Consider the following 24,203-nt stretch of genomic DNA (forward strand, 5'->3'; position numbering starts at 1 on the left):
TGCTGATTTTCAACAAGCACTTAGCATAACCTCTTCATTCAGAAGGGTAGTTCTCATTCCTGACACCAAAACAAGATGTCATCCTGCACATCATTAGGTCCACACAAAACACAGTAAACTACAAGAATTAGAACAGGTAGGGCCTTAAGGGGGACAGACGGGTGCAGTGGGAAAAAGTGATTTATCGGCGCATTAGCCAATACCCCTTATTGTGGTTATCAGCAAGTCATTTCCCCCCCCCACTCTCATATTTAAGCTCCTGTCACTTTCCTCCAGGTACCAGGGCGTGGGTAGGTAACAGAGGACTGGCCAGTTGGGGCGTTCCATTCACCCTAGCTACAGGGATGGAAGTGAAGCACAAGACACATCAATAAAATCCATTCAGGACTATTTAAGAAAAGCAGAGTTAAGTGATGGAGGGAGAACAGAATAGAATCCTGCTGGACCTAAATTCAAGACAACCCCAAGACTTTCTTGTTAAATAAACAAACAAATGCATTACTTTGGGGGGTAAAGATAGTTTGAATTGGGTTTCTGTAACTTTTTCCTTAAAAAGTCTGGACCTGGTAGAGGTCAGTCTGTTGGAATTTTATGTCTTCTAATTTACTGTATTTGAACAACAGCATTTAATATGAATGTGGTACACAGCCTAAATGCGGCCCCAATGATTCTGGTCTGCTAGTATTCACAGTATGGTGAAATCCCATCCTTTTGAGTACAGGCTAATTCAGTGACTCTTTTAATGAACTGAAGGCAGAGTGATGGGTTGTTGGTTCCAAGATTAAATTACAAGGAGACTAGCTTTTGTCTATCATGCCTTCCTCACCTTCTTTTGACTCACTTGCTCTTAGGGAAACCAGCTGCCATGTTTACATTACCTAATGGAGAGGCCCATGTGGAAAAAAAACCTCACATTTCCAGCTAATAGCCAGCAAGGACCTGAAACTGCAGCCTCATGAATGAGCTTACAAGGGGATCCTTACCCAGTATATACCTTGAGATGTCTGCAGCCCCAGCCTATACCTGAATGAAGACTGTGAGACACAGTGAGCCTGAGGACCTAGCTAGGCCACACCATGATTTTCAACACACAGAAACTACCATATAGTAAATATTTGTTGTTTTAATCTGCTATATTTGGGTGATTTGTCATGCAGCAATAGACAACAAATAGAATGGAATTAACCCCAAATAGATTAACAATAAAATACTCATCTTCTGCCTCTTCATTATGTTTCCCATGACAACTCTCAGTTTATATAAAGTACATTATTTATAGGACATTAAAAATGCAGTTTCAATATTTTCAAGTGCACAGCACAATTCTGTTAGGTTGATAAAATATCATATTTGAGTAGTAAGATTCTTTAAGTGACAGACAATTGCAATTTCATTCCACTGCAGACTAATCTATTCAACAAATAAACTTCGTGCACATGCTATGTTCCAGGCATGGGAGGATAAATAGGACAGTGTTTTCTGTTTCAAAGGGCTCAAAGTCTATTTAGGAAATGAGAAAAGACCATAAGATTTGGAAACAGAAGAATCAAGATGAGTACCAGTACTCCAGTGTGTGACACTGGAGAAGCCATTTAACTTTTCAGTGTTTTTCCCCCTCATCTATAAAATGAGGAAGTAATAATGATTATTGCTGATTTGCTAACTTATAAGATTGCTAGAAGGACCACAGAGGAAAATGTATATAAAAGCATTTTGGCGGAAGTTCCAAAATGCTGTGCTTACCTCCTGTCACTATCACATCAAAGTTACAACTGAACGACAGAACAACCATCATTGAGAATCACCTGAAGTCTGGCTGAACGAAGCCCTACAAATAAGGACACACAGAAGAAGCCACCTTGAGACTAGTAGGAGGGGCAGAGAAGCAGAACAGGCTGCTCCCACACTTACATGTGACCATTAAAAATTGGGAGGGATATGTCAGCTTTGAAGGTCACCCACAGAGGAGTGAGAGGTCCCAGCCCAACACCAGGTTCCACAGCCCAGGGTTCCAGGGCGGGGAAGAGAAGTCCCATTAACTTCTGGCTGTAAAAACCAGCCAAGGTTGTGGTTGAGTGAGATGGGGGGCGGCTGCAGTCCTGAGCACTACTCTTAAATGGCCCACACACTGACTTTCTCACTGACAGACACACTCCTTCTGAGCTCCAGTGCTGGGGCAGCAGCTCCAAATGTGCCGGGGAGATACGGGAAGAAACTAAAGTGTCTGGCTGCAGAGCAAGGGCTGGAGGGGCAGCGTTGCCCTGGAGTGAGGAACTGGTGGTAGCCATGTTTTCCTTGTTTCCTTCACAGCGTGCAGACATGGTCAGCTGCCATATGTGAGTCTCCATCAACATAGCTAACACCATCGTCTGCCCTGGTGATTCTGAGACCATGCCCTACCCAACCTGCAGATCCACCCAAGCTACACTAAGTGGCTTTTCCATACAAATGTCCTGCCTTGCCTAATGCAGCAGATTTTCCTAAAATCTCTCAAAGACTTACATAACTCAAAACAAATAGCATCTGGCTTTAGTATGTCCTGCACTAGTGACTGCCAGCTTTGGTTCGCAGCTTGGCTTCTGGAGGCAACTCCCAACTCAGCACATAAAGCGGACATCTGCAGATTGCTTTGTGGCTCATGCCTGGTGGCCCTGGGCCAGGCATAAGCGGCAACTGAACTTGGCCTGAAGTGGGTCATCTAACAGGAGGCCCTGGAGCTGGCAAACCTCGTAGCCAGCTTTGATAGAACTGGAGCACCACCTAGACACCTCCAAGGATGACATACCCAAAGGGTAGACTGGGCAGGCACTAGAGACTTGCTAAAGTGAATCTTGTTCCATAAAGTTAGCCCCTGCACCACAGCTCCTCCACTGTAGTCACTTCCAGTCGTCACAACCAATCAGTTCAAGGGTCAGTCCCTCCCACTGATGTGCAAACAGCACCTAAGGCTCAACTACAGTAGGAGGGAACACACAATCCACACTAGGGACACACATGGACCACCTGGCCCAGTGGTACAGCTCAGGAAGACTGTATCACTGGGCTACACAGGACACCTACTATGTAACGTGACTCTACTAAGACCGGGAAGCATAGCAGCCCTACCTAATACATAGAAACAAAGGCAGGCAGCCAAAATGGGACACAAAGAAACATGTTCCAAATAAAAGAATAGAACAAAGTTCCAGAAAAAGAACTAAACAAAATGGAGACAAGGAATCTATCAGACACAGAGTTCAAAACACTGGTTATAAGGATGCTCAGTGATCTCACGGAGAACTTTAACAAAGACATAGGAAACATAAAATTGGAGATAGAAAACATAAAATAGAACCAGTCAGAAATAAAGAATACAATAACTGAAGTGAAGAATGCATTAGAGGGAATCAACAGATTACATAAACAGGGGATGAAACTGGCAATTTAGATAATAAGGTAGCAGAAAACATCCAAACAGAACAGCAGAATAAAAATTAAAAAAAAGAATCTAAAAAATGAGGATAGTTTAAGAGGCCTCTGGGACAACATCAAGCATAGCAACATTCACATCATAGGGGTAACCAGAAAAAGAAGAGAGAGAGTAAGGAATTGGAAACCTATTCCAAAAAATAATGATGTAAAACTTACCGAACCTGGCAAAGGAAATAGACATACAAGCCCAGGAAGTGCAGAGTCCCAAACAAGATGAACCCAAAGAGGCCCACATCAAGACACATCATAATTAAAATGCCAAAGGTTAAAGACAAAGAATCTTAAAAGCAGCAAGAGAAAAACAATTATCGACAAGGGAGCTCCTATAAGACTGTTGGCTGATTTCTCAACAGAAACTTTGCAGGCCAGAGGGATTGGCAGAAAATATTCAAAGTGATGAAAAGTAAGAACCTACAACCAAGATTACTCTACCCAGCAAAGCTATCATTTAGACTTGATGGACAGGTAAAGAGCTTCTCAGACAAGAAAAAGCTAAATGATTAGACCAGTATTACAAGGAATCTAAGAGGGATTTCTTTAAGATGGAAAAAAAAAGCATCCAAAATATGAAAGATAAAATGGCAATAATTACATATCTATCAACAATTAAATGTAAATGGGTTAAATGTTCCAATTAAAATGTAGGATGGCTAAATGGATAAGAAAACAAGACCCTTACATATGCTGCCTACAAGAGACTCACTTCATAACTAAAAGACACAGAGACTGAAAGTAAAAGGATGGAGAAAAGATATTTAATGACAATGGAAATGAAAAAAAAAAGCACAAGGAAAAGCTGGCGTGGCAATACTTATACCAGACAAAATAGATTTTAGGGCCGGCCTGGTGGCTCAGGCAGTTGGAGCTCCGTGCTCCTAGCGCCGAAGGCTGCTGGTTCGATTCCAACATGGGCGAGTGGGCTCTCAACTACAAGGTTGCTGGTTTGACTCCCACAAGGGATGGTGGGCTGTGCCCCCTGCAACTAACAATGGCAATTGGACCTGGAACTGAGCTGCGCCCTCCACAACTATGATTGATAGGCCAACAACTTGACTTGGAAAAAGTCCTGGAAGTACACACTGTTCCCCAATAAAGTCCTGTTACTCTTCCCCAATAAAATTTAAAAAAAAAAAGATTTTAAAACAAAGGCTGTAATAAGAAACAAAGAGGGACCTCGTAATTCCACTTCTGGGTATTTTTCTGTAGCAATCCAAAATACTACTTCAAGGGGATGAATGCATCTATATGTTCATTGCAGCATTGTTTACAGTGGCCAAGATGTGGAGGCACTCTGGATGTCCATCAATGGATGGATAGATGAAGAGTAGGTGGTACATATATACAATGGAATATTGCTTGGCCATGGAAGGAAATGGGTTCTTGCCCCTTATGGTGGCATGGATGGACCTAGAGGGAATTGTGCTGAGTGGAGTAGTATGTCAGGCAGAAAAAGACAGATGCAATGTTATTTTGCTTATATGTGGAATCTAAAGAACAAAATTAACACACAAACCATAGAAACAGGCTCATGGATACAAAAAACATTTTGATGGTTGCGAGATTAGTACATGGTGGGGAGGTGATTGAAAAAGGCGAAGGGAATAAAAAGTAGAAAAGGGTTTTTACACAGTAGTCATGGTGATGTAGGGTATAACATAAGGAATATAGTCAATAATATTGTATTAACTATGTACGGTGTCAGATTGGTACTAAATTTGCTGAGATAGTCAATGGTGGGCAGGGCGAAAAAGGTGAAGGGATCAAGAAGCACAAATTGGTAGTTACAAAATAGTCATGGGGATGTAAAGTAAAGCATAGGGAATGTAGTCAATGATATGGTAATCACTATGTACAGTGCCAGGTGGGTACTAGACTAGTCAGTGGGATCACTTCTTAAATTATATAAATGTCTAACCATGTACACCTGAAATTAATATAAAATAATACTGAATGTCACCTGTAATTGAAAAAATTTTAAAAGGGGGAAAAAGGTACAGAGGAATGGGAGGTTCAAATTTCCAGGTGTAAAACAAGTAAGTCATGGGGATGTAATATACTCCATAAGAAATATAATCAGTAATATTTTGATAGCGTGGTACAGTTTCAGATGGTTGTTGGACTTACCATGGTGATCACTTCTTTATATAAATGCTGAAAACGTATGGTATACACCTGAAACTAATATAATATTGTATGTTAGCTATATTTTAATAAAAATATATTGAAACAAAAAGTGACTTGGAAATTTATAGATAAAAAAAATGTGTCCACTTCACAACTTGGCCTGAGAGATAAACCTTGCCTTATGGATATCAGGTATTAACTATACCAGTATTGTCCTTTACTATTATTCATTCCTACGTGTTTTTATTATTTCATATGTTCATTTTTTTATCTTGATTTCCAGGTATACTATGAAGCAATCAAATTTCTTTTTAAACTTACAAGCCATGGTACTCACGCACACACAAAAAAAGCATTTTAAAATTATAAAATAAAATGAAATAAAACTACAACTATTGCAATGGTTATTACCAAAACTATAATATACAGGTGTTACTATAGAAACGGATAAGAATAATTCATAATTAATTTGCTGTCTGCTGGCATGTGATATTGCTTTTGTCTGAAATATATAAATATGTGCTTACATTTGAAATTTGCACAATTTCAAAGTTGAAAATTCCAAAGGTTGCTTAGTCTTAATCGTTCCTTTCAAAACCATGCAACCTCAATTACTGATTGCAAAAAGTCTCATACTTTCATTTTAATTTATTGTCGATGAGAAAATAGTTATAGTAATAACTGAAAGATAAACTGAGTAAAAATTACAAAAAACATAAAAATTCTAGTCATTTTGGTCAATTAATAACTTTTTAAAATTAAAATTTATTGGGGTGACAATTGTTAGCAAAGTTGTATAGGTTTCAGGTGTACAATTCTGTAATACATCATCTAAATATCACATTGTGTGTTCACCACCCAGTGTCAGTTCTCTTTCCATCACCATATATTTGATCCCTTTTACCCTCATCTACCACCCCTCCCTGCTTTTACCAGGTAAAATAGTCTGGTTACCAGGTAAAATAGTCTGGTAACCACTAAACTATTGTCTGTGTCTATGAGTTTTTGTTTCTTCATTTGTTTGTCTTGCTCTTTAGTTTTCAGTTTTATATTCCACATATCAGTGAAATCAAATAGTTCTCGACTTTTTCTTTCTGACTTATTTCACTTAGCATAACAATCTCAATAACTTTTTTTTTTAAATTTATTTTTAATTTATTGAGGTGACAATTGTTAGTATAATTACATAGATTTCAGGTGTGCAATTCTGTATCACATCATCCATAAGTCACACTGTGCGTTCACCACCCAGAGTCAGCTCCCCTTCCATCACCATACATTTGATCCCCCTCACCCTCATCCCCCCCCCAACCCCCTTACGCTCTGGTAACCACCAAATTACGTTCCCCAGATTAATTTTCAAACCCCGTGGCCATCCTGTGGTCACCGACTGCCCTCCAATCCCCTCACCCTCCCCCCCACCCCCCACCCCTCCCGCCCATCTAGCAACCCTCAGTTTTTCCTCATTGTCTCCCAAACTGTTTCCGATTAGTTCATTCACTTATTCTTTTCTTTAGAATCCGCAAATAAGTGAGATCCTATGGTACTTATCTTTCTCTGTCTGACTTATTTCACTTAACATAATGTTCTCTAGATCCATCCATGTTGTTGCAAATGATAAGATTTCTTTCTTCTTTATGGCTGCATAATACTCCATTGTATAAATGTACCACAGTTTCTTAATCCAGTCATCTACCGATGGGCATTTTGGTTGTTTCCATGTCTTAGCTATTGTGTATAGTGCTGCAATAAACATAGGAGTGCATAAAGATTTTTGAATTGAAGTTCTGGATTTCTCCGGATAGATACCTAGGAGTGGAATTACTGGATCATAAGGTAGTTCCATTTTCAGAATTTTGAGATACCTCCATACTGTTTTCCATAGCGGCTGCACCAGTCTGCAATCCCACCAACAGTGCACAAGCGTTCCCTTTTCTCCACATCCGCGCCAGCACTTGTTGTTTGTTGATTTATTGATGATAGCCATTTTGACTGGGGTGAAGTGGTATCTCATTGTGGTTTTTATTTGCATTTCTCTGATGGTTAGTGAGGTTGAGCATTTCTTCATATGTCTGTTTGCCATCTGTATGTCCTTTTCAGAAAAATGTCTCTTCAAGTCCTCTGCCCATTTTTTAATTGGATCGTTTGTTTTTTTGAAGTTGGGTTGAGTAAGTTTTCCATAGATTTGTGATATTAATCCCTTATCAGATATATCATTGGCAAATATCTTTTCCCATTCAGTAGGATCCCTTCTTGTTTTATTGATGGTTTTCTTTGCTGTGAAAAAACTTTTTAGTTTGATATAATCCCACATGTTTATTTTTTCTCTTAGTTCCCTCGAGCGAGGGTGTATATCAGTAAAAATCTTACTCCGGGTAATGTCTGAGAAGTTTCTTCCTATATTTTCTTCTAGGTATTTTATGGTTTCAGACCTTACATTTAAGTCTTTAAGCCATTTTGAATTTATTTTTGTATATGGTGTAAGGAGGTGGTCCAACTTCATTTTTTTGCATGTGTCTGTCCAGGTTTCCCAGCACCATTTATTGAATAGACTGTCATTACTCCATCGTACATTCTTGCTTCCATTGTCGTAGATTAAATGGCCATATAGGTGTGGATTTATTTCTGGACTCTCTATTCTGTTCCATTGATCTATGTGTCTGTTTTTATGCCAGTACCATGCTGTTTTGATTACTGTAGCCAACAATCTCAATAACTTTTGCAAGCAAAAAACTTTCTGTCCTATAAAAAAGGGACAAAACTTTCTTTGATATTAACTTTTAACAATGCTTAGAGCTACGCTTTAGAATCAATTAAAGTGTTCTCATTACTCCTTCTGCCTTTCTCTATTCAGTTTCCTCTGATATACTTCATGATTTAATTAGATCAACATTTTGAGGTCCCTGAAAAACACTTTCATAGCTTCAATATGCCGTTTTGCTTAAATTCATTATGGTAGCCCAAATAGTAGGCCGGTTAATAAAAATGCATAGGCAAGAATAATTGATTCCATTTTAGGGAAAAGATATCAACAATAAACTGCTTTGGACTGAGCAATCAATGGTTATTGAATTTTAGACTCCAAGCTAATATTTCCAGCTATGCAGGTCCTTGAGCCTCCAGTTGCCTACTTTGATTTTAATGAACAAGGTCAAAATCATGAATTGAAATACTATGACACTAATAGAACACTTTACCTCAGAAAAATTTTAGCCTTAAGGCATCATAAACTACCAAGTACCTTTCCACTAGGCCTAAATATTAATATATACATCAAAGTTGAAGACAGATACATCCCTTGGAACCCACTATTCTAGCTATCTACAGTTTTCTGTGAAATAAAATAAAACATTTATTAAACTCTAACTACGGGCTAGCTTAGGTGAAGAGAGAATATAAAGATGATGTAAAAAGTGGATGAAGTAGATGAAATACAAATGAAAAACTTTGAGAAAGTTGGGTAAGAAATGATTTTGAGGTTCTTAGCTTGGACAAAAGTTTAGAGGACAATGCCTTTGAAAGAGAGAAGCACGGTAGAATGAACATGTTGGGGATAGGGGATAGGTACTGAGTTCAGTTTAGGAAATGTTGAAATCTGAGGTGATGGAGCATCCAGATCACAGGTGTCCACATGGATCTAGAGCTCATTTGTGCCATCTAAACTACAAAGAAGAGGAAGGTAGCGATTGTCCAGGAAGAGTTTACAGAGGGAGAAGTCAAAAGAGCCAGGAGTGAACTCTGGGGAATTCCAGAGTTAAAGAGGGAACAGAAAGAGAAAACGAGCAGAAAAGGAGAGAAGAATCAGGAAGAAGATGGGTCATGGAAGCGAAAAAAGGAAAGACTCAAAGACCAAACTGGTGATAGACTGTCCAATGCTGCAGAAGGATGTTTTAAAGGAGGTCCCTGTGATCTTTGCTGAATCACTTTCAGTGGAGTGGAAAGCGTGGGATGCAGAGGGTCACGAGGCATTGTTCCATCAGTCTAATATTAACTGAGCACCCTCTGTGTGCTTTAGGGATGGGAAAGTACAGCTGTATGTATGGATTTATTTATTTATTTGTTTGTTTGTTTATTTATTTTGGTAAAAAGATATTTGGGAGATTGGGGTGGTGGGGAAGCAGAGTCAACAGAACGTCGAAGTCATTCATGTCCTGAGTTGGGAGTGTATTTAAGGAGGGGAGGAGCACGTTGGAACATCAGAAGAGAGGTAGGTACCATCTGGGAAAAACTGCTGAGGGAAAGGACAAGAGTGACTAGAGATAAGGACAGAGCCCAACGAGTAGCATTGAAAGCCCAGCTGAGGCTGGAACTTATAAAGTTGTAATGCAGTCAATCTTCATGGTTGCACAGTCTCCCCCACCCCGGGAATGTTGTAGCCTGAGAGCAGGAGTAAGGACCAATCAGTTTGGGGGCACTGAGACCAAGCCCTGGCAGGCTCAGTGAGGCTGACGTCCGGGGGACAACCCTTGAGGTGCCTGGTGATTAAGCCAGAAACTGGACGCCTAATGAAAGAATACAAAGTCAGAGACATTCTGATGGGTGGACGACTGAAGGGCCTTGTGAGTTTAATATTCGGGTTTGTTGGGAAGGGAGAGATTAAAAATATGATTTTATGAGATTTCTGAGGAAAACAGGATATAAAAATACAGTGAGAAAACCTGCTAAAATTGAAAGTTACCAAATGTCTTAACAAAGCAAGAAAACTGATTAGACATTTTAAAAAATGACACACTTCACTCCACCTTTTCTTTATATACCTGAAAATTTATACTTTGCTTTTAACAGTGCATAACTCCAAGTAATATCATGGTGTGTCTGAAGCTTGCTGTTACAAGTCAGACTAAGTCACTCCTGTCAAGTTAATAAAGTACCGCAATTTCTGATTATTTGGGAAATTTTGAACTTTAAAGAGGAAAAATATTTTTAAGTAAAAAATACTTTCCAATTGAAAAGAATACAAAACTGAAAACAACTAAAGAACAAGACAAACAAATGAAGAAACAAAATCTCATAGACATAGACAATAGTTCAGTGATTACCAGAGGGTAAGCGGGGAGAGGGATTGTAGATGAGGGGAAAGGGGGTCAAATATATGGTGATGGAAAGAGAACTGACTGTGGGTGGTAAATACACAATGTAATATACAGAGGATGTAATACAGAACTGTACACCTGAAATCTATGTAACTTTGCTAACAGATGTCACCCTAATAAACTTTAATTAAAAAAAGAAAAGAATAAATAGCTAATTGTTTGAGACAATTACAAAACCCCCAGTGAGACATTTTGACAAAGACAAGCTCAAATTGCATAATATAAATGATATAAATTGACACTACTTGTATAAGAGTTTCTTGACCACTGTTGCCAAAAAACAGAATAATATTCACTCTTCAACTTTATACTTTATAGTAAATAATTTCACTCTACTTGAGAAATAATTCCTATCACCAAATTTAATATGTGGGCATTTATTTTATTTGGGGGGCATGATTCATATGTGACTTAGCAATAGAGAATATAAATACAGAAACCGAATTTCTCTATCATTTTCCGATTCTCTTAAATTCCAGGATTTATTTGGAACCCTTAAGAAAACTCTTTATTTTATGACTTATACCAATATTCACATTTTTGTTCATATAGATGCATTAGTTTTATACTGTTTAACTTTTAATACATTGAGTTTTACATATCACAGACATAACATGCATTCATATTCAGATGGCGAGATGTGTCACTGCCCTCCTGCTCTCACTTCTGTGTTGCTGAGGGATTATGAAAAGGCTTAGCCAAGGTCCCCACCTTAGACTGGATTTGTTGACTTGGCTTGGTGATAAGATTTCCTCCAGACTAAATGTGCTGTGAATTATATACATCCGTTCCTAATTTCAGACTCAGTGGAGAAACACACACATACACACACACCACAAAGTTACACCAGAATGTAAAGCAAACGTCATGCTCAAGGCACAACTGCATTCAAAATAACGGAATAAAGGGGGCTGAGGAGAAAATTGGTCTCATTACAAAAACATGTAGTCGTAACAGCAATTGCTTTTGCTGCTTTTTCTACCTTGGGAGACATGGAATTATATCCAAAATGGCTCAGGGGTTTATCAACCTGTCAAGATGTTTGAGGTTCCCACCATGACAGCCTCCTTGAACAGCAACATGGAGGAGGAAGACATGCAGCATTGCAGTTGGGAGATGTGACACACTTGGCCTGGCTGGCACAGCACATAGTAAGTGCTTAATGAATATTCATTAATAAGTTTTAACAGCTCAGATAATTGCATGACAGTTAATTAAGCTCTTTTGTCCCCAGTTTTAAGGAAAACAAAGATGATGTTATCTGTCTCAAAGAGTTGTGAGAATTAAATGAGATAACTGATGTAAAGGGCTTAGCACGGTGCCCAGTATGCACTAATCAGAAGACCAAGCATCAAGAACTATGTAACAAGTGTGTGTTGAAAAAAATAAGAGCGGTCTATAAAATAAAAACAGTTCCTTTCCCCCTTGCGCTTTCTTTGCACTTAGATTCTTTGAAAAAATCTGTTGAAAGGCTATATTCTCTTATGCCATTGGAGTCGCAGGAGAGGGGAAGGATCAGAATTATGGATATAGCAAACAAATTCTTACAGCTAAAGGTTATTGTTTTCTAAATTTCCTAATCATTTCAGATACGTGAATGGTGACCATAAAGTAATGACATAAGTTATAAAGTAATGAGATAAGTTTCTGTGGGTTTCTCATGGGATCAGCCTCTACAGATTTTCAAGCAAGAAACATCTATCAATCAATGGTCCAGTGTGGCAGTCAGCCAGGCACTGTCCTAGGTGCTGAAACATAAAGGTGAGGAAGTGGCACTCACAGGAAAGACATTCATACAGGAAATCACAAAATAATGGAATAAGTGACGTATCCTTCATGCATGCAGACACCCCAGGTATAATCCTTGGGGCTGGGATGGGGTAGGAAGCTTCACATGGAAGCAGTCTTTGAAGCAATGGAAAGGATTTTGGAGAAAATAAGACTAGAAATATAGCAAGTTCTATTCTTAGCTGACTATGCAATCCTGAGTGAGATATTTTCTCTCTTCAAGCCTTAAAAACAATTACTGAGCAAATTACTATGTTATTAAGGGTAAGAATCATATGTAAAATCAGAGGGCTAGACTGGATGATCCTAATTGTTTTTCTTAGCTCTAAGATTCCTTGAATGCCTGGTCATCTTCCAAATGGTCCTAAAAACACAAAAGCTTTGGGATTTTTAAGAATGAAAGAGGTGCTTGTCCCTAAAAATTGTGAAAACTTGGTATTAGTAGAGAAAACCAGCCAGAAACCACAGTTTTCTGGGGCTGGAAATTCCCAAACTCTACTTCAACAGTGAAAGGCTACTGTCTACCCATTAAGTGGAAATTTATAACCAATGGCTGAGCACCTGTATGTTTCACCCTACATTTTGACAGTTACTCCCTTAAAAGTGATCATGATGCTAGGCAGGGTGAAATGTACTGAACAAACTGTTTTCTTACTATAAGTTCATATGTATGTCTTCCAAATATTTGCAGAAATTAATTTTTTGACATGCTGATCACAGTTTACAAAAACAAGTGTTAACCCCCACTGTAATCATTTCTAAACCTTCCAGTGTAGCTATTTGTTAACCTATATCCAATTTTTAGACTCAGCAAGATGCCACTGTTGGCTTCACATTCTTTACTCGTTACATTTGACATGTGCCTAGTTTTATGTCAAAAATGGGGCTTCACAAATCAAATGTTATTTTCTGCACCTGCAAATTCATGAATCACACACCACCGCCAGTAGAAGAGCAATGTGAAAACATAGGACCGGCTCAGCAGTAATCAAAAGCACCTGTTTTCACCAAATGTAAGCCACTATCCTGAAATTGGGCATAATTTTTAAAAGTTTGTTGGTTAGATGCATCTCCTGAAAGCAATTTGGACAGTCATCAGAAAACAAAGTTGTTATTTTTTAAAAAAAATCTTACCCTGGATTTATTTCTACATACAAAAGATTACTCCTTAGAACCATATTTAACAAACAGTAACTAATCTAGAAAATAACTTAATATTCCAACAAGCAATATAAAATTCCCTGGTTATCTACTGGTTCCCTAGTAAACTAGTAATAAACAACAGAAATACAAAGTGTCCGATGTTCCATAAAGCACAGAGAATGGCAATGCAGTGGACTGTAACCCGAGACCCTGGACAATTCTGCTCACTCTCTGGAAAAAATTTCTTTGACATATAATCTTTCCTATAAAATGCACAAGCCATTAAGAGTCTCTATAACATGGTGATTTTCAAAGATGAGGGAGAAGTGTAATATATTTTTGACCCACAGGAAACAAACAAGAAACTATAAAACAATTATACATTTTAGCATTCTCTGATTACATGGCAAGCTCACATCCATTTAAACTCATATATACATTTATAATCCAAATGTAAAGGTTGTGACATACTAATATAAAGGTGGTATTTTTCTCATTCCCCAAAAACACCACTGCACTTTAGGCAACCCCTGACTTGGCAGACCTTCTACCAGTAGACTCCTATATATGAATGGCAACCGCAGCCCTATTTTTTTTCTCAGCAAAATAAAGGTTTTCTCCAATAACTATGCTTCCTTTGTCCACAACCATACTTTACCTATTAGTGAAAGACTGCAAAGGTCTTTATGGTCAAAGCCTGGCTTGGGACCTACATTTCCCTAAGAAGAAATCCATTCATTCATTCATTCATTCATTCATTCGGAATTCCAAACAACTGATTTTACAAATGGACTTTAAGGAAACAGCCCATTCAGAAGATATCAATGCAAGTACTGTATTAAAATGAATTTCAATACATAATTACTAATTATGAAGAATTTAGCCATAATCTCATAATTTTTTGAAGTCGGTTCAGCTTCTAGAACACAGATATTCAAAAATTTAGTATATTAACTGAAATTGAACACAATTTCAATACATCCATAGATCTAATTGCTTATACTTAGTTTAAATGCACAGATCCAAAGAACTAAGTTCTGTGGTTCAATGTTTCAGAAAAGCTTTTTGGTTCTAAGCTTATGAAACAGTTAATGAAATAGAGTAGAATTCTAACACTTCAAATAAGAAGGGCATAAAATCAATGCTAGTATATATTCTAAAATACCACGGGGAGTGTTTCCCTCTGGCATTATGGTGAATAGTTCTGTATTCCACATTTCATTTGATTTTTTTTCTCCGAGTTGGCACTTAATAAACACTTCCTGACTGAGCTAATGCTAAGGATATTCCATAGTGGAGGAAAAAACAACAACAACAAAAAAACAAACAAAAACCTCGGATTGCCCACTTGGGAGCTGCTAAAAAACAAAACAAAACAAACAAACAAACGAAGTTGCACACATTCATCTGATTGCCTATCCCTCTATCTTTTAGAAGTAGCTTTATCTCTAGGACAGCACAACTGAAAGTACAATGCTAATAAAAGTCCAATTTTTAAATCCTAACACCTATTTTAAGTTCCACTTCCCTTTGCATAATCAACTTGCATTTAATCTGCTATGTCATCATTATAAGAAATTAATCAAATGGGTGAACTCATTACAAATTCCCTTATTAAGGTATTCACAGAATTGATTTCTCTACCTGTTGAAACTCTCTCTTACATCATGAGAATTGTATGTTTTATCAGTTTTCCTGGTTTGGCCTCAAGATTAGTCAGTATAAATAAGACAGAGTGAGAAATTTCCCTTACCAAGTTGATCTAGTCCCCCGATTCATCCATCAAATCTATACTTATGTATGTCTTCCAAATATATATGAGCTCTATCCCTTCACCATAACTCCGGCTTCTACATTTTAAGCTGCCTCCTTACAATTCTCCTTGGCCACCTTCTTGGCAACTCAAACGCAGTATATTGAATATATTCCTTCTGTTCACACCTGCATTTTCCCACAACTGCCATATCTGCTCTTTTATTTATGTCTCTCCTTCTAATCCCTTTGATACACTAATACCGCACTAATCTTTATAAAATCCAGTTCTTTTCTGATACCTCCACTACAACACCTGCAATAGTGACCCAGTGCTTACATTCACTGTACAATGCATTTAAGCTCCTTAGCCTACCATTCACAACTATCCAACATGCTCTACTTAATACCTTTATGAATAAGGCTTTCTTCTATTAACATTTACTAAGTGCTCACCATGTGTCAAGCAATAAGTGTTGTATTATGCTATTTAATTGACAATAACTGGATGAGGTGGACAGTTATTGACCCAATTTCACAGATGAGAAAACTGAGGCACAGACAGATTTCTTTACCAAAGTCACATATCTATTAAGGGAGAGAGCCAGGATTCCAACTGAGGTAGTCTCATTCAGGTCCCACGTCCTTAAACACCGTGAGACAGCTGCCTCTGTAGAAACAGATATCACCTTAGAGAAAAGAAAAGGTGCTGTTTTTAATCTCACAAATATGTAGATAAGTGCAGAGTGTGTGTGTGTGTGTGCGTGTGCGCGTGCACATACACACATACCCTTTTGAGGGTCTCACTGTCCTATACGTGGTATTCCAAAGCACTTAGTTTCATGGCACATGCTGATAAAAGAAACAATATTCTTGTAGGTATCCAAATCCTCTTTTATGCAGCTGTAGACACTGGTGGCAAAACTCTGGTGAAATGTGGATGGGGAAGTTGCGTGGTCCCTCAAAAGCAAGATTTAACTCTGAGTGGAAAGTGAGGGCAAAAGATGTTAAATGCACAGCAGTTATGCTGCTAAGAGAAATCTTCCGCTCAAATGTGCCCACTGGCTATCTCCTTCCTCCGCGTGCTTTGGCTGTGGGCGGCCCTGCGAGATTCAGCTCTACTGGTATAGACCTGTCAATGATTCCTCTCTCAGGGTCTGCAGCACTCTTCACTGGGAGGTCGTGCCCTCATTTTACAAATAAGAAACTAAAGAAGCATAGAGAGCCAAGTGAGTCCTCTGAAGTCACACAGTTCGTTAGTCTCATTAAGAAAATTACATTTTTGGAGGGTAGAAAATTTAAATGAAAAAATCTAGTTTCCGTCTCTGGCACTTATTTCTATCAAATGAAAATACCCACATAATCATCTTAGCCAAATTAAAAAAAAAAAAAAAAAACATTGCCCATACTATCAAACTAGAAGCTAGCTGATTTGAGCTTCAATCCAGGTTCTGGTCCTTTCTAGTGATGTGAACTTCAATTTGGCAGCTCTAGACACCTCAAGGATTGGAACTGGTGACTACAAAACTGTAAGGGGTTTATCTTTTATCTTTTGCTCGTTGACTCGCTTCTCTCCCCTTCCAGACTGTTTTTTCCCATGTGGTAGAGGGCATTGAGTTATATTTGCAAACTCCCACAGGAGCACTTTGATCGACCCAGCTTGGTGTATGTATCCATTGCCGGACCAAATACCATAGCCAAGGCAATGGTATAATATAATTATGTCAGTTTTGATCAATCAATAATGACTGAATTGGAATGGAAACAGGGGTATTTAAAGATGAGGACTGTTCTTCCCAAGGGAAAAAAAGAATTTCAGGGCAAACATATAGATGTCCACTGCATCATGCAAACAGAAACCACTAGAATGTATTTTTCATTAAATAAATGGACCATTTGATGATCTTTTAGAAATACATTTTTAAAAAGAAAGAAAAAAAAATTATCACATGGACGTGGGCCCAACATAGAGCTCTTCCGGATTTGTATAGATAAAACAAAAATATCACTGAAGGAATTACTCACCTCCACACACCATATGTTATGTCAGTAAAAGAATAATGTGAAAAGAGAGGAGGCATAACAACTTATTGCAAATTAAATTTAATAAAGTCTATGTTTATTTGGGTCTAGATAAAATTTTGAGAATATACTGTATTTGTTGGCATATGAAAACAATTGTACATATAATTTAGAACTTGTTTAAAAGAGACATAGGTTTGTTCAGTGACTTGCCTTGTCTGAAAATGATGGGATCACACTGGAAGATCTAAACAAAAGCTGGATGTCCATTTAAGCTGAGAAAGCTTAAGCTACATTGAACATCAGGCCTCCCTAACTGCACTCCAAGGTTCCTCTTTATTCTAATATTCTCTGATGGAATTATGCCATTCTAAGTCCCCTGAAAGGGTACGCATTGCCAAAAGTGGTTGTATGTGCAAACCACAGAGCAAATGGGAGGTGAACCAGGACATACTGTTAGCTGGGTTTTTGAATCCCTGACAATAACTGGCATTAACATCAACTATAAATAAGACACCATGTTAATTTGACTTGTAATACTATATCAGGAGTTAGCTTTGTTGAAAAGTTTAGTTTAAGCTAAGATGACCCACTGCCCAAAAGAATAAAGCCACCTAGGAGGGACATTAACAGTTCTATTTCATACATAGATGGATCCCAGCCCTTAAATATCAGAAGAGTCATTGAAGAATTAAAAGGTGAGTGTGGAACAAGGGACAGAGGACCAGATCCCATCAGGACCTTCCACAAGGATTAGTGGGGCTTGTATAAGTCATTTAACTTGTTTGTATCCTAGCTTATTTACCTAACCAAAAAAAAAAAAAAAAAAAAATTTCAGGTTGTATAAAGTGGATTCTAACATCACTTTCAACTTTAATATTTCTTTAAATTATTCAATGTGGGAAAAATACAGCTTGGGATAATAAAGTTGATGACACAAAATACCCCAGACAAATGGAACATGGTAGCCAATCCATTTTCAACAAAATGACTACACTAGAGATGGAAAGCAACTCTTAGGAAGGAAAAATAAGCAGTGTAGTCATAAAACAAGCAAGTTCGCTCTGTTTCTACATAATTGATGTTTTTTTTCTAATTCTTTGGGGGATTTCTGAAGTCAAACTAAGCACAGGTAAGGTTTGAATCATCCAATATCTCACATTCAAGACCTGTCAGTTTGATGATCACTGTTTTAAACATAGAAATAAATGGCTTTTATGCCATTAGACCTTGGAGGGTAAGGATAACCTTTGAAATGAGCCTGCCTTCTCTCCTTCCCTTTCTCTCTTTTCCTCCCGGAAGGAAATAGCCCCTTTGATTGTGTGTGTTAAGCTTTTGAACACATAGGAGCAAGGAATAACCATCTCTCTAGAGTACACGTAAGAGTCCTCACTCTATCCTTTTGGCATGCTTATCAAGAGAGAAAAATCCTAATTAGATGTCAATTCCGGGAAGTAGAGAGGATGTGGTTACATGAATTTACAAAAACAAAAACAAAATGTTGTTAAAGGAACTAGTGAGAAGAAATTACTTGAACTAATTACCCACACCAATTCCTAAAAATTCTCACACTACATACACCTTCTGCCAAATTGTTTCTTCTCCAAGAAGAACAATGCAGGGTGTTTTTCAGTGAAATAAAAGAAAGTGAGCATCCCTCTTAAAATGCAATTTGAACATCTCAGGCACTTTAAAGCCTAAATTGGCTAACTAGGGATTTACATGCATGCATTGTTTAACAAAGTAACTTAGCTAACGATGTTTTTATACATACACATTACAATTGTTGCTCACTTATCTATTAGAATAGGCAAGCAACAAAACAATAAAATAATTTGCAAATACAAATGACCTTTTCTCAAAAGGTCTAAACCATATATTCACGATCCCCCCTTTCCCTAGTTTCCCTGAAAGGACTTCAGTAGGAAAGGTGAAAGAATGGGTCACTAATGACTGCCCTAGCAGCTTTTCCCCGCACAACTTTCCTCTCACCTAGGTGAGTCAGGAAGAAAACTGAGAAGGGCGATTAGCATGGAGGAACTCCATGCCTAATTCAATCATTACACACATGCAAAAGGTGCCAGGACCCTAAGTGAAAGCGACTCACATATTCCTATTCCTAAGAGATAAACATATTCCTCCCTTTTTAGTAATTCAAAGCCCTGCATGGACCATAGCAGGTTAGGATTTCTATCATAGATATAAAGAATGCTAAGAGTACACTTATAGAATGTACATTATCTGTTTTATAACTTGAATATTATCAGGTGTGGCTAAATAAAAATATACATAAAATAGGGTCAAGAGGGTTTTTTTTTTTTTTTATGTAACAGATGAATCAAAATACGATCTGCCAGAATCTTTAAAAAAACATGGCTATAACACAGTATTTAGTTAAAAACAAATAAAAGCATCAAACATAATAAAATTGAATTTCAGGATCCTTTCTGAGCTTTTTGTTACATTTGAATCAGTTTTGTAAATCTGTGTCAGTTTTTCTTAAGGAAAAATACCAACTGACTCATCTATGTGAGAATTTCAGAGTAAATGGTGCTTCTTGGCAGATAACATCATAAAAGATGAAGTCTAGGATTTACCAACATGTTCAGAATTTCATGGGTTTATAAACATCCTCCCAAACTCCTTAATATTCAATGATAAATTATTATCAGAAAGGAACAGAAATTTCCCTACTGACAACTCCTGACAGAAAAATAGTTCCCTCTGGATAACCAGGTGAATTTGTTGGCTTACATCCCAGTTACAATCCTTCAGCCAATATGTTTATCTAATTGTTTCAGAAACAAAACAAAGTTTAGTTCTAGAAGTTAGAAAGCTTGAGAATTAATTTCATTTCCTGTGAAAACCCAGAAATGTTTGGAAATTTGCCCAAAGCAGTTCTCTAGTTTAATTAAGCCCTAACTCTAGAACTATGAAAGGATAGATGAGTGATGTAAGCAGGTTTTTGAAAAATCAAAGAGTAGTCATCCCATGCACAATGATATACATCAAGTCCATATAAAATCTGGGAATATTTAAAAATCAGTCTGCCATCATCACCACTATTTAAAACTCGGTTTTGATGGAGTTACCGAAAAATCATCCATATTTAGAAGAACTTCACTTTCATAGGATCAGACCCAATGACATTTTAATTCAGGCTTTGGCATTTCCGGAGATTATTAAGCATGTTGTATTTAAGATGAAGAAAAGGAAGGTGAACTTCTAAATCAGAACCCACCACAGAGGAGACATTATTTAGAGATCAAATTAAATTTCAGTAAGCACTTGAGAAGGTACTAAACGAAGGGCATACTTACTGGTGAATTTTCTGAGGTCTTTCTAGCTCAGTCTTTCATTGTTACATGTATAAAGTGCTTGTGGTAATCTGAACCACTGGATAAACTGACAAGACAGAGAGTTAAGTTTCTTTCAAGAAACAAACAATGTAGGGAGAAAAATAAGAGCAATGACACTTCTGGTTTATCAATAGCACCATTAACTAAGACGTGAATGTCATCAGTAAATTCCACCGAGTCTTAAACCTTAATGTAAATAGTTTTTCTAAGGCATCTGGGAAATATAGAGCATAAACGTTCAAATTATGCCAAAGACTAATTAAAATAGATACACCACCATAAATGTAATTGGATTAAACCATAGTACCCATTTGAGAGGATTGGTTTTAAGGATCAGTCTCACCCTTTAATACTTTTCTACGGCCATAAAATATAAGTGGATATCTCCCCTGTCCAATTCAGCGAGTCCCTGAAACTGAAATGAATAGATGCACTGAGAGGTCATTATGTTACATGACATGTCTTCTTTAAAAGCCCTGGCTATTTAACACTTGATAAAATGCCAAATTCCAAGTACCTGCATCCATTGTGACATACTCTGTTTACTATATAGCCTTTTGAAGTTGGCAACTCAACATGTATCTAACTCCATAGAGTTATATATTACATATGGGTGCTTTCTGATAAATCACAGGCAAGAACATGTCAGTTTTGCATCTAAAGGAAATAACATTTGATGTTAGCATCTTATCTTTAGCATGACTTTGACAAATCAGATAAATTAAGACATGATGACTCTCTTTACGTTACTGCATTTGATGTATAAAGACTCCTGCCTTAGCTGTATCATTCTCCAAACTCTAGTTTGGGGATGTTTCTTTACGTATCTCCATAAACATTTTTTCTTGTAGGCACATTTTGTACCCTTATGAAGTATCTCTGTTGTTTTTAAATTTTTACCAAAACTAGTAGGGTGCAAGCATTTGAGAGAGAGTTTTAAAAATTCTATTTGTACAAACACATCACAGTGGAAACGCAAGAAGATATGAATTTGACTCATTATATATATGTGTGTATATATATATACATATATATATACACACATATATATGTATATATATATGTTGTAAGAAATTTGTACAATGAGCATCAACATAATTAAAAGTTCCCAAGTTTCTTTTTTTTATCTCCAGGTTTTCAGAATTATGCTTGCAAGCTGACAGTATTTTTTGATGTGACAAGATCAAGATCTTAAATTCTTGAATATATTATGAAAACTAAATTTACGAAACACAGACTGTCACTACATTAGAGCAGATTATTTGCGTCAAACTCATTGCAGAAAAGAAACATCTCTAAAACTCAGATTACTCTGTAAAAGCCACATAGCCATATTATTGAAGCAAAGAATTATAATTTTGAATTGTTGTGTTGTTGCCACCACATGACTTTTCAACTCTCAATTTTCATCCATCACAGCAGCATTTCTGGCATTTAGACCTAATACTCATGTATTTCAATACCACAGAAATGAATTCTAAATTATTTATTAGTCAACGCTCAGAAGCTGTAAATGGGATATATTACAATTAGACATCAAAACACCATGGAGAATTAGAATTGAAATACAAGTTTATAAAGATCCTTATTCAAGAAGATTAAAAATAATTTTTAATTTTGTAAATGTAGATCAGACATAACTGTCAGTTCCCCGATTTTAGGGCACCTCGTAAACTCAGTGATCTCTGTGGTCACTGCTTTCTCTCCGCACCCTGAGGCATTTCTGGGCATTTTAAATCTATGACAAGTGTAAACCTCACTGAAACTTAAAGGACTGATAAGAACAAGGAAAATTCTAGTTCTCTGCTATTTAGAAGCTAATTGACAAATGTCTTCAGATGGATATACTATTTTATTCGACAGGTATCACTGCTCTAACTGACAGCAAATAAAGAGTTCCCTTAATTTAATAACAAAATTATAAACATGCATCAGAGGAAAGCATTTCAACTTCCTTGTACAAACAACACCTAAGAGTAATCACAGATAACTGTCTGGAAATCTGTATCAGGAGCATTAATCATCAGTATCAACTTTAACATGAACAAGTATTTCTTCCAAATAAGCTAGCCTTCCCTATTCTGAAAGAACAAAAAAGCAGTTACTTGAAAACAACTCCGACAGAACCACCTACTACATTTAGCCACATACTACATTGGCTTGCAAGATAAATGTGTGAATGGCTCATTAAAAAATGGTAACATAATCAATTAATCGCACCTGAAATACTCATCATGTGTATAGACCTCCTAGTTATATTGTCTAGATGCTATCTGATGGCTATTCTTGCAACAAATCATCAAAATGCAGCATTCAGTACTTACAGACTGCTTACCAACAATACCATCTGGAAACCTTTTGCATTTAAGATTAAAGCTCCACACAAGGTTTATTGTTAGCCCCAGCAAGAGAGAAGGAACCGGAGGGTGGAGGGGAGCGCTTACTTCGAAAATGCTCCGAAGCGTAATAATAGACATCCTCATAGCCCTCGTGGTAATCCTCTTCTGGTCGGTACTTTTTCCCCTTTCTTCTCCTAGATCTTCTTATTTGCTTGACGAAACCCAGGAAGCGGTCCATCTCTCCCTGCCGGTGCAGCCTGGCTCAGCTCAGCTGCTGGGGGAACTGGTGGAGCATGAATGGCCAACACCGAACCTGGGGCTGGGAAGCGCTACCCTTCCATCTGCCTGTGCTACCATCAGCGCGGAGATTTTAGCCATGGGAGGGGGTAAAAATAAGAGCGATATGGGTTTGTCTTGACCAGATTTCTTATTTTGTGCAGTACACTGTCCAAATGTGCAATTTAAAAAGAAAAGAGAGAGAGAGAGAGTAAAATGAAAAGAAAGACTAAGAGAAAAAATAAACAGCGAAGCTTTGGGCTTCAAACAGCTTCCAAACAAAACAGAACAAAGTTCAACAAGAGATTCAGCTGAGGGGGGAGAAGTCCCAGCACTAGAATTTCACTATCCAACATCTCCATCGTCAGGGGCGCGGGTGCAGAAGAGAGGGGCGGGGAAATGTACTAGTAAATGGACTGAACCAAAGCTAGAGACCCAACGGACTTTTTCGTACCTGCTAATCCCACCCCCTCCTCTAGCACCCGTGGAAGCAAAGTGCAGTGCTTGGGGGAGCTTCTTGGAAAGCTGTTGTTTTGCAATGGGCGGACGGATTAACCCTTTGTGCTCTGTGGCGCATATCGTACTAATGAGCGCAAAGTGGTTTCATCCATACGCACTGCCTCTTACTGACAAAAGTGTGCGGTATGTGTTAATTGGAGCAGCAGGGAGAAGGCTCAGCAGCTGCTTTCAAATGACACATTTACCCACTGGGCATTAATGTATTCCAACCACTTTTTGATCTAAATATTAAAATGCGCTTCACAGAGTGGCTTCCCCATAGGCTGAGTAACAGCATACCACAATCAGCAAATAAAGGAAACTGCGTGGTGTTTGGG

General features: G+C 37.7%; 1 protein-coding gene across 5 annotated transcripts in view; it reads right to left on the bottom strand.

The window, feature by feature from the left end:
• GRIP1 (glutamate receptor interacting protein 1) overlaps positions 1-23,539 on the bottom strand; it is a 370,250-nt gene extending 346,711 nt beyond the window's left edge. For all 5 annotated transcript variants that reach the window (XM_033117398.1, XM_033117397.1, XM_033117399.1 and 2 more), the window contains exon 1: positions 23,197-23,539. In XM_033117398.1, the coding sequence (XP_032973289.1) occupies positions 23,197-23,329 (133 nt within the window). In that variant the 5' untranslated portion in view covers positions 23,330-23,539. The remainder of the gene's footprint in view (positions 1-23,196) is intronic.
• Positions 23,540-24,203: the final 664 nt, after the last annotated feature.

The sequence above is a fragment of the Rhinolophus ferrumequinum genome, chromosome 10 (genome assembly GCF_004115265.2).
Source record: "Rhinolophus ferrumequinum isolate MPI-CBG mRhiFer1 chromosome 10, mRhiFer1_v1.p, whole genome shotgun sequence".
Lineage (NCBI taxonomy): Eukaryota > Metazoa > Chordata > Mammalia > Chiroptera > Rhinolophidae > Rhinolophus > Rhinolophus ferrumequinum.